Source organism: Aphelocoma coerulescens, chromosome 1 (assembly GCF_041296385.1).
Source record: "Aphelocoma coerulescens isolate FSJ_1873_10779 chromosome 1, UR_Acoe_1.0, whole genome shotgun sequence".
Lineage (NCBI taxonomy): Eukaryota > Metazoa > Chordata > Aves > Passeriformes > Corvidae > Aphelocoma > Aphelocoma coerulescens.
In genome coordinates, this window is record NC_091013.1 from 33,152,364 (window position 1) to 33,167,029 (window position 14,666).

At 37.0% G+C, this 14,666-nt stretch overlaps 1 protein-coding gene across 1 annotated transcript in view; it reads left to right on the plus strand.

Moving 5' to 3' along the window:
* The window catches only part of GABRG3 (gamma-aminobutyric acid type A receptor subunit gamma3), a 312,369-nt gene that overhangs the window by 153,941 nt on the left and 143,762 nt on the right, over positions 1-14,666 (plus strand). The window contains exons 4-5 of the mRNA XM_069006212.1: positions 6,448-6,668; positions 9,404-9,486. Of these exons, the coding sequence (XP_068862313.1) occupies positions 6,448-6,668; positions 9,404-9,486 (304 nt within the window). The remainder of the gene's footprint in view (positions 1-6,447; positions 6,669-9,403; positions 9,487-14,666) is intronic.

Consider the following 14,666-nt stretch of genomic DNA (forward strand, 5'->3'; position numbering starts at 1 on the left):
TCTTCAAATTATCAGAAGTCTGTTCATAAGATGTTCTGCTGGACAGAGGACAATTTTCTCCTCGTTCTAGCCCAGGGTAAGATGTGATAAATCAGGGAATCTAAAGGTGGGCTGTGCTCAAGAAAATTACTCTGTGTTTTGATATCAGACATGTAAATGTACTGGTTCAGAAAGAGGGAATGGCTCATCCCGTATTTCAGAGAGCATTTCCTCTTTCACTCATTTGTCACACAACTAAATAGGCAGCTGAATCAACAAGACTGCCCTTTGCACGTTGATTTTGACAATTCAGTTGTTGATTGAAATTTCCTTTTAGTGTCAAGCTGGGCTGGAAAAAATATTATTGAAAATGACCTTCAAACTCTGAAGAGATTACCCACTTTTAATGTTCCCAAGTGCATCAAATTTCAGACTAAACAAACAGACATCATGAGTGTTGCTTTAATATTTGGGGCATTTTCTACTAAAACACAGTATCTCAAACCCTTCTCTTTGTACTTCTAATCCAAGCATGACAAGGGCAAAAAGAAGGAACATTTCTGGGTGTGTTCACCTGTGGTTTATGGCTGAGTGCAGTAAAGAGGAGACTCCCAGTCTTTAGAGATTTGTTACCATTTGTCTCCTGTTTCCCTGAAGAGCCCCATCCCATATTCCCTTTTAAACCCTAGTGCTTATCATTTCTATGACACTGTTTGCATGTAATGGGTTCTACAATTACTCATTTTTTAAGCATGCTTCTTACTGGATGGTTTGGACTGAAATATAAAAGCAAAATTTAATACTTATTTCCAGAACAGTTTCAGAATTACAAATAGGATTTCCCACTTTGGTGAAGTCCAGCCTTTTGGCAACTAAAGGAGATTTTATCCCTGATGCAGTTTATTAGACTAGTTCCAAGCTTACACAGACAGTGGTTGTGGTGGGTTGTGGTGTGCTGGCATGTTATAGAAGGGGTGTAGGAAGGCACAGAATTATCAGAACCTAAACTGGACCTAAATTATGTAGCTATTTTCAGTTGATTGAGTACCAGCCTCACACAAATGCCAGTAACAGCTTTAATCAGTTACAGTCTCACTCCATCACCAATCAAGATATAGGTTCTAAAATTAAAAAAAAAAAAAAGCTTGGTAGGCAATAGTAAAAACCTGAAAAGTATCATGCAAGAAATTCTTGCAGTTTTTCTAAGGACACGACTCTTGACATTTTTGTTGTTACTGTTGTCATGGAGAATTTTGAAAATGCAGAAAATGAGGAGGCTGTAGCAGAAGCAACAAAGGAATACCATACTATATCTGTAGTCATTCACATCCATTACCTGATTAATAAATTAAATTATATTATTATTATATTATTATAATAATAATAAAATATTATTATATTTAATAAATTAAATAATATTATTCAGGATTAATTTACAGTTAAAATGAGACATTAGGATAGGAGAAAAGCTCCATGTATTGCCAATAACAGGTTAGCTACTATTTTAACTGAGAAAACAACTAAAAACTTGGTTGAAAAGCATGTATTTTTCTCTGTGACTACAGATGACCTAGACAATGGCATTTTCAAGGTGTTCCCAATCATTAATCATTCCTTCACAGTGGAAGGCAAATAGTTCGGTGCTGACTCTTGATTATTTTCAAAGCACTAATGAAACCACAATAGGAATATTTGAAAATGTAAAAAAACCAAAAGCTAAAATCAAGTAGTTGGAACCTTGACTATGTACAGCTATTTACAGGTAATACTGTTGCTAAATCTGGGTTACATCTCCTGTCCACAAATCAGTGGAAATTAAGAAAGTAAAATTGTCTTTAGCTTCTTGTTCTCTACACAACCATATAAAAGAAAAATACCACCTAATTTTCCTCATCTCATTCAGTCATTTCTCTCAACCAATGTTTCAGATTTAAAGGAGAACTTATAAAATTTGAATGGAAAGAAATTTTTTACCTGAGATAATTACTTGCATACTGCACAGGTAAAAGGACTATAATATGTTTTCTTTGTTTTAGGAGTTACTTTTGGAAGCTACGTGAGCATTGTCAGGTGTCAATTTACAATCCCATTTTCAAAGGTAGCCTCATAGGAGGCAATACAAAGGATTTCTGTGACACATTGTCACTTATAATTTTCAGATGATACTAGATGTTTCTTGCAACCAGAAGTCTTGCAAGTAGAACAATCTGTCTCTTTACATGATGAAATGTATAAGATAATGCATTCATTTAAGGTTAATTTGCAAAAAAGTACTGATGAAAAATTCTTTGGTCATAAGTAGCTATTCATCATTGGAGAGTAAAAAAGAAAAAAAAAGACATTTCACACAAAGATACACTGTAGCTGCCTGAAATGAGACTTTATATTTTCATATGATCAAAAAAATACAAATAAACTGATTTAGTTTTACTGGAAAACATTACTCTTTCCAGAAAGAATAAAAAATGTTGATAATCTTGTATTTCCTAAAAGGTCTAGTGTTGTGTGGTTACAGATTCAGATAAGTATTTGTATATGTCAGGAGTCTTCAGCTAGCAAACATTCTCATATTATTTGTAATTTCTTAAAATTATTTCTTTTATAAAAAATAATGTCCTTATGTAATCAGATTTGAACAGATTGTAGAATCCTCAAACAGTTTTCACTTCAGTGAAGTTTTTAAGAGTGGGGAATTTAACACGTAGCTGTTCATGAATTTACATTTAAAACCAAACAAAATGAAATCTATTAAAACTGATTATAAATTATACCTCTATCAATCCTTTCACGTTTATAATGAATTTCTCATCAGTAAAACTTAATAGTATTTCAGAAATATGTCTCTCTACTAAAGGAAAGAAGATTTTCCTAGAATTTCTCTTCATGTTAACATGTAGACCTATTTCTCCTGTTAGGGTTATCTCTTTTTCTCAAGGAGAATGCTTTTTTCAAAGTTTGGCTGCTCTGGAGTGTAGCTTCAGTTAATGCATCCAGGCACTGTGTGAATATGTGGTAAAAGTAGAAAAATCTTGAGTCTGTTTTGGCAAACCAGGTGCGATTAAGACAAGTAAATTTAGTGACAGAACACATTACTGTACATGACCTTGGCATTTCATGTAGAACATGTTTTACCTTTGTGCTGCTGGGAAGAAGTCTTCTGTAAAATTTTGTTTTTTCACTTCTTCCTTTGTTCATTGTAGTAGTCAATAGTTGCTGCCAAAAAAAAAAAAAAAAAAGGAAAAGGAAGAATTGGAAGGTTATTAACAAAATACTGATGCAGTGGTAGAACAGAACATAGAGTATTGTTAGAGTTCCAGGATGCTGCTTCATGTGAGGCATCACATCACTGAAACCTGATGTCCTGCCTGAACTCTCTAAGTGCAATCGCTACATTTCGTAAAGATCTAAAATGGCAGGTATTAGCTAGCAAATGAAGAGTATTACTTTCTTGTATTACATGATATTGACCTCTCTGTAAAACCAACATAGAAAACTTTCTTCTGGCAGTTTCTAGTTGGATGCTGTGTGCTGGAGATCACTGTACCAGCTTTGTGCAAAACAGCGTACGGAAGCTGTTGACTTCACTGGGAATGGAGTATCTGTTGTCAGTGAAGATAGAGGTAATTTTTCTGAAATATGCATAGACTTAGAACCATTAGACGTGAAGAACTGAGTACCAGTTCCAAAAGTGACCTCTGTCCCCTTCATGGTAGAGGGACTATATAAATATCTACTCCATCATCTGCTTGATTAAAGACTGAAGAAGTTTCAGAGATTAATGTAAAGGATGTACTGATATAACATTCACATCTAAAAGGGATTAATGGTAAGAATGTCAATTCAGATATTAAATGAAAATGTGTGTTTATTTTACTGGGAAATTTTTTTTTGGTTGTTTTTATATTCTGACTGAGCACTGTAAATACTTTAAACAAAAAAAAATGGTGAAAAGTGTTTAAAAAGTCAATGCAACTAATGTCAACCAACTTTAATGACTTTTCCTTTAAAAATGTTGATTTGTTTTTTATTATCTCGGTTTGCCAAAAGAAAAATGTGGTTTTTTTCAGAACTAATTAACTCAGAAGATCTGGGAACCATTTAATTTGAGTTGAAATTTTTTTATTAAGGCAAATAGAGAGGCCAATTGTACAGGTATTTTGAATAATGATCATTGGTGGCACGTTCTAGTTGCAGTAATAAATACAGAAGATGCAAAGTGGGAGCTGGGCAGTGGTGTTACCATGACCCTGTTTCTAGGCAAATGTAATCCACTTCTCAGCCAGAGCAGCCTACTGGAATAGAAACCACAATGTTATATTTATACTGCTCCTGGGGACCATTTTGCTCAAATCTAGCTCCAGTACCTTCTCAGGGTAATGTATTAAGAAGCTCAGGGTCTTTCTTTTCTTAGAAATACAGAATATCTTAAATCCTAAAAATCATTAAATATGCATGATATACTAGAAAGGAATTATGGTTACTCCTAAATTTAGTCAAAATGAAGCATTCATATAAAATAAGCTCAAATATGAATATCATGCAAAAACTTGTCCTGTGAAAAGACAGCACTGTCATTAGCCAGCTGTATACAAATGGTCTTTGGTTCTATAAATACAGATTCTCACATGTGGGCTAGAAAAAGCAACTCTACTCACTCAGCATTTGGAGAAACCCACAGACATGTCTGGCATATTCCTCTCTACAGAAGCTGAATGTGCCAAACACTTATCACTAGACTTTCGAAGGCTAAAATGCAATTGACTGTAAAGAAAAGAGATCAGTGCTCTGCCATCTAAAACCTGGTGCATTAAGGATGTTCTTTTTGAATAACAGAGGTACACTGTGTACATAACATTATGTCCTTCAGACGTGTGGAGATGTCATCGATACGAAAGAAAAGTCTCTTCAGATTAAAATCTATCATCTTCCCTGAGAAAATAAAGCTCATAATACAATGAGAAATGGTAGTGACATAAGCAATGGAGGAAAATGGTCCTTAATGCCTTTGGTGGCTAGACTTTAATTCCTGAGGTGATCTATTACCTGGTGTTTGGATACGTGCTAGCACCACCTACGCACCTTTCGATCATTTACCATTGAGAGACAAGAGGCCCAGAGTGCGTTTTGGACTTGGATTACAGTGCCAGTGAATTAGGTTTCCTGGTGTTATAACATCAGCTTTGAGGGGATGGCCTGCCAAAAATGTAATAGCACAGGAGAAACAGGTGGCTTTTAGCAAAAACACTGTCCTCAATTCTATGACTGTCTATAAAGAAAAAAATACAATACTACTGTATTGAAACAACAGAGAGAATAAAATGAAATAAAAACAAGTTCAGAGTTGTCAAAGACATACCAGACTTTCCACATAGCCCTAATTCTCCTTTGTTCTGATATATCAGGAGCACATCCACCAGGGGTCCTAAAGAGATGTTTTCCTTTGGATTATTCCCGACCCCTGTGTTAACCTCTGTTGCAGAGCATACACTTTGTGCTACATCAGCAAACGTCATACCTGTCATGGATGCAGCCAGACCTGTGATACTGAGAGCATATTGTATGACAGAATCAGATGACTGTTGCCCTGAGGTTCAAAAAGAGAGCAGTCTGAAAAGAGGAAGAGGAACACAAGCAAACCAAGCATGACCTTTTCCAGCCTCTGCTGGCTTGAATTCACAATTCAAATACAGGATTAGAATACAGTTTCTTCCAAGGGGTCTTAAATGCATAAATCAGCATGTTTATATGTTCACCTATATAACTTTTTCTGTCTGTCCATGTGTATTTTAATTTCTGCATTTTTTTTGTACTGTGATGGCTTACCTACAGAAACAGAGTAGTAAAACATGGAGTAAACGGAAGGAAAAATTTCATATAAATGAAGGTATTAGCCTATTCAGGGATGACTGTTCAGCTCAGCAGCAGGGGTACATGAGGTGTCTGTAAACGAGCACAAACCTGCCTTTTCATTCTGCTGCAGCATGGCCCAAAAAAGAGTGGTTGAACAACTGGTAGCAAATGGAAAAATTAATTTATTGAATTTACACAACCTCCTCCCTAAAAAGCATTGCTATAATCAGGGGAATTTACCATTCTCTAGCTTATGTGTTTTGGTCCTGTTCATCTTTCATGGCTCTTATCTGAACTACGACAAGGAAGCCTCTGTAAACTATACCTTCTAGCTGTGACTTTTCAGATACAATGAAAAAGAATGTGCTAATGCCAAAATTGTTATGGCACAGGACCAATGGAAGTGAGATGTTTGGCATGTTTCATTAAGCAGATAGACATAAAATTAGAAGGGTGAAGAAAATGGAAAAAAAATTCCTAAGGCAGTAAAAAAAAGAAAACATAGCTCCATTGGCCAGAACATATGCTGTTGTTCTACACCAGAACAGACCTAATCAAACAACAAATAGTGTGAAGCGTGGAACTGATTTCCATTGATCTATCATGCTTTCTTTGCAGGAATATCAAATTGATATATTTTTTGCCCAGACGTGGACAGACAGCCGTCTTCGCTTCAACAGCACCATGAAAATACTGACTCTGAACAGCAACATGGTTGGCTTGATCTGGATCCCAGACACAATATTTCGTAACTCAAAGACAGCAGAGGCTCACTGGATCACCACCCCCAACCAGCTCCTCCGCATATGGAATGATGGCAAGATCTTGTACACCCTCAGGTGAGCACTTGGCAAGGCGCAGGGCTGAAGGCTTCTCCCACTTCTGGTATATTAGTAGTAATTTTCAGCAATATCTTTGCTCTCCTCTGCTGTTTTCTTCCCAATGCTTACCTGACCATGCTTTACACATATTTTATTATTCAGGCATAAGTACTTCCAGGTTTAGAAAACAAAGTCTTGTCTTTCTGTTCCTGCCTACTCCGAGCTGCCCTTCCCCCTTCCCGAAACAAGTCAGGACTTGTCACTGCCATGTGCTCTGAACTCCTTTGTTCCAAGCACAGGCAAAATTGAAAGAAACTCTAAACTCTAGAGCAGTGACTGGTTGGCCGGTCACCCCGGGTCCACCCCCCAGTTCTCCCCTTTCCTCTTCCAAATAAAAGAGGACCCCAGAGGGGGCCCACCCTCTTTGGCTCTGCACCCCTTCTGCGAACGTCTGTGTGTCTCTGTCTCTGTTTGAGAGCAGGACTATAGCTTAAGCCAAGTGCTATATTTCTCCCTCTTTGCTTCTACTGGTGGTATCAGCTTTGCAGCTACTATTTGCTGTTTTCAGAGCTACTGAAATGCTGGATTGCCCGTGCTACCTCTTTCTAAGAAAGAAATCTTGAGAAATAGGCAATAAGTCTGTCTGAGTTGTACAAGTTGGGCTTTTTAGTGCTTGTAATAAAATCAGGACTATGTAGTCCCATAAAACCTGTCAAAAGCTTTTCTGATCAGAGTTAGATGCAGGGCTGAATAAAGCATTTCTAGATTCATGCTAGTGCCAATACTTGATTCTTCAAACAAGTCATGCAGAAAGATAGTCTGTGACATCTCATCACAAGGGTGAATTGCTGGAGGAAAGGCTTTTACAGTTTTCTAATATTTGTGATAAAATCAACTATATGGTATTAGAAATACTGTATATATTTGCATTTAAAAAAGCCTGTGGAAATGAAAATATGTGTTTACTTGTGGAAGAGATGAGTTGTTTAGAAGAGAGTTTTGCCATAAGCCATGTTCCACAAGGGAAAGTGTTTCAGAGACATGCCCTTCACACTACACTTTCTTCTTGGGGCACCTGAGAGGGCTAATCATGCTTTGGGCTGCAATACACAGTCTGTGGCAAACAATAAGAAAGGAAATAAACATCTGGAAAAGCTATTGATATTTTTAGTGTCCTGCTTAGGCTTGCTCTACTGTGAAGAGCTCTTGCTTATTTCAGTTGCCTTTAGTTTGGGGATTAAGGTGTCAGTTCCAATATTCTCTTGGTTGGGTTATTGGCGTTGTTTCTGAGGGGATTTTGGTTAGGTGTTTTGTTGTTTTTTTTTCTGTTAAATTCTGTTTCAGTATTTCAGGCCAAATTAAGTATCTACCTAAGATTAGTATTATGTATTATTGTGTATATATATATAAAAAAATATATAAGAGTAGTATTATAAGATAAGATTATGCAAGATAAGACTTGCATACATCTCACTAAATAAACTATTTGTTGAATGGACTACAAAATTTGTCTAAACTAGCTAAAAGTAAGTTAATACTTGACCCATTGGAATGAGCATGTCTACTTTGTGAAAGATGTTTTGAGTCTTTTTTGATCACTCAGGTCAGCCTCCTTTTTACACAGGAAAAGCTGTTAGCATGATCATTGCTTATTGTTAACACTGTAATTCAAACCCCATTTAACTGACCTAAGTGTCAGAATTGGTATGACATGGAAGAGGTAGCTTCTGTATGCCCTGGTGCTGTCAGGTGTTGATGGGTGTTGTGTGTCCAGGAAAAAGTGTACAAGGTTCAGTCATGCTCCATACATTTCCATCTTCTTCCCTTCCCCCTGTAGGTTCTGAATGCCCTCCTGCTGCAACGCTGCAAATCCTCTTCTAGTGTCAGTGCAATAAGGCTCTTGAATTCCTCACAGGTGACCTTTTCCAAGACAGTTTTTCTCTGTGCCATCCTATATGTGAGATATAAACCTTTCCCCATCGAGTTTTTTATCTTTTTATTTGGTTTCCAAAAGGAAAAACTCACATAACCCACATGCATGAATTGTCATGAAATTATGTAGTATTTCTTTTAAAAGACTGTACAAAAAACTAAAACTTAATTCAATTTCCCTGAGTAAATACATTCATTTTGTAAGCTATTAGACTGAAGATTACTGATTTATATTAGTAATTTTAAAATTGACTCAGTTCATAGTATACTTTGTGTTAGGAATGTCATGTAAAACCAGCATTCAAGTAGGGATGAAGGTGTTTCTGCTGATCTGTTTGTTGCATCTATACAATATAGAATGGCATATAGAGATTTATTAAGATTTGGAGAGACAGCCTGAAGAGAGTGAAAGAATTTTAAATTCACACTACAAATATGGAGAATATTTCTTACAAGATTCCCTCTGAGGTTTTAATTTTGTGGAATTACATACCACACAAACCATATTTCCTATTATTTTTGTAAAGAATAGTTGTTTTCATGCCAGAACCTTTGATGATGAATTGTCTAGAGAAAAACATGCGCAGATTTCCTGGGATCAAGAAACACTTGATGATATGTCTGAAATTATTTTAGATAATTATCATTGTTTTGGATCAGGCTTAAATAGCCAACAAACAATCTGCAAATACAGTTCTTTCCTTTCAGGCCTTACTCGTGGATGTCAAAGTACTCTTTCATGATGCTTAAGGTTACCCTGCCTCATCCTCTGGCTGTTCCCTGTACTGGCACATAGTAACAGACCCTTGGTTTCTTCATAGGCTTACCATCAACGCTGAGTGCCAGCTGCAACTGCACAACTTCCCCATGGATGAACACTCGTGTCCTCTGATATTCTCCAGCTGTAAGTGCTGCTTTGATGCCTTATTGTTGTATATGACTCATATGCAGGAGCATGGGTTTAATTCTGATTTCTGTCAGGTTGTTCAATTGTTCCATAACTGGTATAAGAATTTTAGGTTTGCTCAAATATTTAGGGAATTTTTGTTTTCCTCTCTTGCACTCCTGATCAATGAACTTATGACATGAACTCTTCCGCAGATTTACTGTTATTTTTGTTAGAACCAGTCTTTTTAGCTGTTACTATAGTCACAAACTCAGCAGATATTCATACCAGTCTGTGCACTGTTAATTTATACAATCACTTGACATTGCAAATGAGAATTGAAACTACAGTTTTCTGGTGGAGGTGCATAGCATGGGGACATGCCCAGAAATCTCTCAATATCTGAGTTTATAGCACGTAGCCTGGTAATGCCTCTCTGTTTTATAATAAAAGTAAATGGTGCAACTACTGAAAATCTCATTTTCTTTTTATTGCTCAGCTTGTCCAGCAGTCCCAATGTTGTATTGTATGTAGTGTTGCTGGCATATTTAAAATCTTCCTAACAGACAGAACAAATACACGGGGAAGTGTATGGAAAACAAAAGTCAAGTGAGTTAGTTCTGAGGTCGGATATTACTGTGAGAAGTTATCTTCATGCTGATTCTTTTGAAAAATATTGAGAGCTGTCTGCTCATAGGAACAGGTGCAGAGTTTCGTAATCCAAGGCCACACAATGCAAATGTTTTAAAAACATTTTTAAAAGGATCTCACTAAAGATTTTAATCTTGACAATCTGTAAGACTCAGGATATGTGTTCTTCAGAAGTGAAAGGAAAATGTACTGTTTTGTCTATCTATTTAGAAACAAGATTGTCTCAATAATCCCTTTTAAAGTGATAGAAAAATAAAACTATTGAATATCTTCATAATAAAGATGCTATTGTGATGGTATTGACCTCTGTTTATAAATACTATACAAACTGTGATCCACAACCACAAAATGGATTTGAATCTCAGCTGATCCAGGGTGTATTTTTATTTTTACCCAGGAAAAAGTTTAAAAAACATCTGTCATTTAAATATCTCCCTTTCCTCCAAAATTCTATCACCATGTTGCCATTTTTTATTTTTTATATGTATAAGTGAACATGGGCAGAAATATACAGTTGTGTGTTTAATTCAGATGTGTGGAATATATGCATATTCAACTGAACAAGAGGTAGATAGCTCCCGAATGAGCTTTACTGCTAATGAACACTTGTCACTGAACTCTATGTACCTCAGCTATCTTTAGTTACTACATAAAACTGCTCTTGTGGCAATCTGATGTTGTTTTGTTGAAGTGCTGGGAAAGGTGTATGATCTTAAAAATCAAATTCCAGAGATTTATGGAAACCTACTAAAATTTTTTTGAAGTCCAAAGATACTAATTAAAGCTATCACATAAATTTAATTGGTAAATAGCAATATTCAAATAAAGTGAACTCTAATAAAACAGGATGTCACTTCAAACCTTGCATTCCCTAACAGCTAGACAGTTGCTAAATGCAAGTCAGTTATACTCTATGGTTTTTATTTAAAGAGCGAGGATATCAGTGGGTACTTCAGCAGGCTCTGCCCCATGGCAAAGTTCCAAATACATTTTGATTTGAAAATATTCCTCCTAATTTTGATTTATTAGCTCAGAACACTTCTGACCTTGAAACATATATGTATTGCCATCAGACACGTACTGCTGTCTATGGATATGGAGATTGCATATGATAAAGCAGAATGTGAATGTGTTGCAGTTTGTGTGTGTTCTTTGAAGTTTCTTGCCAGATGGAGAATCCCGTAGAGGAATGTTAAAATGTTTTATAGTTTTCTCAAGGTTTTGGTCATGTTGATAACAAGGGTTTATTTCTTTAGAATCATACTGAATTACATTCTTTTCCTTGAACAATTTTAGCACTGCTATTACCATTGTACAGGACATCTCCTGTATGATTAGTTTGTTACATAACTCAGTTGTATTTTCAGTCTTGTGTACATTCATAGCAGTCTCTAGGTATGTGGAACTCAGTGGGACTTAAGAAGTGAATGACTGAGTGAATGCCTGAATGATTTATTACTGCCTTCTATGACAAGTTTCTGGAGGGACAAGCTGATTAGGGATTCCAAGATGTGTGTCTTTGAATAAAATAAAAACCTTTGTAGAATTCATGGCACAGCTCTGCATCTCTCTGCATCTCTTCTGTTTGTTCCTCAGCATGCAGACAAATCTTTGTAGTTTCCACTGTAGGCAGGCATAAAGAAGCACAAGTTTCAGGAAATATTCCCCACACCTCTAGACACAGATGAAGAAGTTTAATATTTGAAATTTCTGATTTTTTTATATCAATTTCCCTTGATATTTCAGAAATATGAAACTCATCTTTTATTTTGTCTAAAATATTTACCTCTAGTGCCAGCTAATTTGCATCCTAACCTTGTTGTTACCCTGGGGACAGTTGATGTTCTCTCAGTGGGAATGCTGAGCTCTACTTGGTTTGGTTGCCAGGATGAATAAGGAGAAGACAATGGCTTATAAAAAGGACCCATCTCAGTGTGCTAACAGTAGTTACCAAAACATATCTACCCCTTCCTGTGGAAAATCTTGTTCAAGAACTAGTTCCTGGAGCTCTCTAGTTTCTTTTACAGGGCTTAAAAAGTATTGAAATAATCTGAAGGTCTTTAACCTGTGCAGGTTTTTCATGCAGGATGACATGATGAGGTGACTCACCTGGCATATTAGGCCACGTGGGCAGTGTGTGTCTGTAGCTGCTGTTCTTATGTAGATGTGGACTTAGCACACTGCTTATGTGAAAAGTGGATCCCAAGAACATGATGCAGGGCTGCTATGCCATGTGACAGCTTGTGTCTGTTCCATGCACCAGATTGGTTTGATCAACCACATGTGCCAAGCAGGATTTCTTACTAAAGAGCTACAACAAGGCATGGTATGAATGTGCATTTCCCTGTAAACGTGAAGAAAGAATCAATGTTGTGACTTGATTCCGGTGGTGCAATCTTGGATAGGTTTTGCTCTATATGATCACTCTTTCTTCATACGGTTTTAAAGTACTGTATGCAGCTACATAAAAATACTCTGTCACTGTCATTCTTCATTTGGGTTAATTTATCCTCCTGAGCCAAGGGAGGCTGCTGTGCTGCTTTTGGCACTCAAATAGCACATTAAACTGTCTTGGTTATCTCTATTCAGCATTGATTTGAGCATTTTGGAAATACTCTCAGGATTCTGCCATATAATTTAGTTTATAGAGGTAGTTAGGATTCACATAAACTTCAGGAAGGAAGAGGAGGTATTCTGTCTGAAGGATGATGTCAGCACAAGAACAAACAAATAACACACAGGCAACAAAAGGCAGACTGGGAATGAAAAGTTAAGCAGAATAATTGTGAAACTCCTTCTAGATGGAACAGTGGGTGCTTGTGAGGAATGAGACAACTCTTTGTAGAAATTAAAACAATTTATTAAAACAGAAAAAAATTGAAAAATTGCAAAAAAAAAAAACCTAACAAAATATAAAAATTTGGGATCCAGATGGCTCGAGAGATATGCCCCAGGAGCGCAGGGATTCAGGAACTTTAGGCTTAAGACAGCTCTGAACCTCAGGTAGAGAAAAAAAATAAACTTGCAGTTTAGGCTGGTCAAAAAGAAATCTATTTCTAAAAAGCCCCTAGAAAGGGGTAGGCTTCTCCAGCACTGCCTTAGCAAGCTGGAGAGGAAGGGAAAATGAGACTGACCACGTGTCTTTTTCTTCCTTTTATAGCTTTTGCTCCGCCCACAGTCCGCCCACAGCCCACCCACAGTCCACCCCCCTGGTTCAAGGCGGTTGGTGTTTTCCCCTTGACAGACCACCTCTGTCCACCAATGGCTCCTCCTGGTCAGAGGGGTGATATCAGTTGAGATAAGGGTCATGTGCTTATGGGGGGCTGGGCTGTTTGTTGCAACTGGGGTTTTTTTTAAAATCTGCCTTGAAACCAAGATACAAGTAAAACATAAAAATACATCCAACACATCTTAAAACACTTGTAAAAGTATACAGTAAACACAGGAAGACCATAAAAACTTGATTAGTGTACCTGGACTGATGGATTGATTTTAACATTCAATTTAAAAATATTAAGCTCAAATTAATTAAAGCACTTAATATGCAAAGACCAAGCACAAATAGGGATTTCATGTATGACAAGTCCCCCCTTTTTTTTCTTATGCTCACATCTTTGGTCTTTGCATTTAAGTGGAGGTGGATAACTCTTCAGGGATAGATTCAAGCTCTTTAAAACTGTCCCACACTTGCTGGGCAATTTTTCTCTCCTTTCTAGTTTTCTTATTGTTACTATTATTGATATGCATAATCTTTTGAGCGAATGGTGGACGCTGCTGTTGTCCTTGAAGATCCTGGATCAGTGGCATGCCTTGGACGACAGTGGTGATTAGACGGATGAAACAAGGGATTAAACAAGGGAGAAAAATAAGTCCTGTAAGGGAAAGTCCAACAATAATTAAAGCTTTTTTCCACCATTGTCCTTGGCCAGTAGAGGTCTTGTGGTGCTTCCCAGAAGTGGGGTTGTATACTTGCTGCTGTAATCCAGTACTTGGAAGTTTGTGGCAGGACAGAATATGGATTTCCTTGATCCCAGCACTGCCAGAGTTTTTTAACAGGATTCAAAATGCAGTTTTTGTTTTTAACCTTTTCTGCAGACCAGAATACATCTGGTTCTTGAGGTATCCACCAATGTTTTTGCCCATCAGTTACCAGGTACCTTTTGCATATTGTCTCACCAACTTCTTCTAAAAATTTTCTTCCTTTCCTCCAGATGCATTCTTCTCCAATAACAGTATTGCTTAGCAGCCAGGTTTCATTGTCATGTCTGGTTGTGGGGGAGAGATTACTCAGTCGGAGTAAATCGGGGGGTCCAAGACTGACTCCCCGCCAAGGCCAACTCTCCGATTCTAAAGTTCCTCCGCACACCCAGCAATTTGTTAAATTTAGCTGTTGTCCAATCCTTTCTGCCAGGTCAATAAACAAGTTTTTCCTTGACATCAAAGGATTGTTTTCTTTTTGTTTTTCCTTTTCTTCTATGACCACCTCTTGGATCAGGTCAGTGTCATAGGTCTTTCTTTTCAACAAATCTTCTGTCTTGGTTATGTAT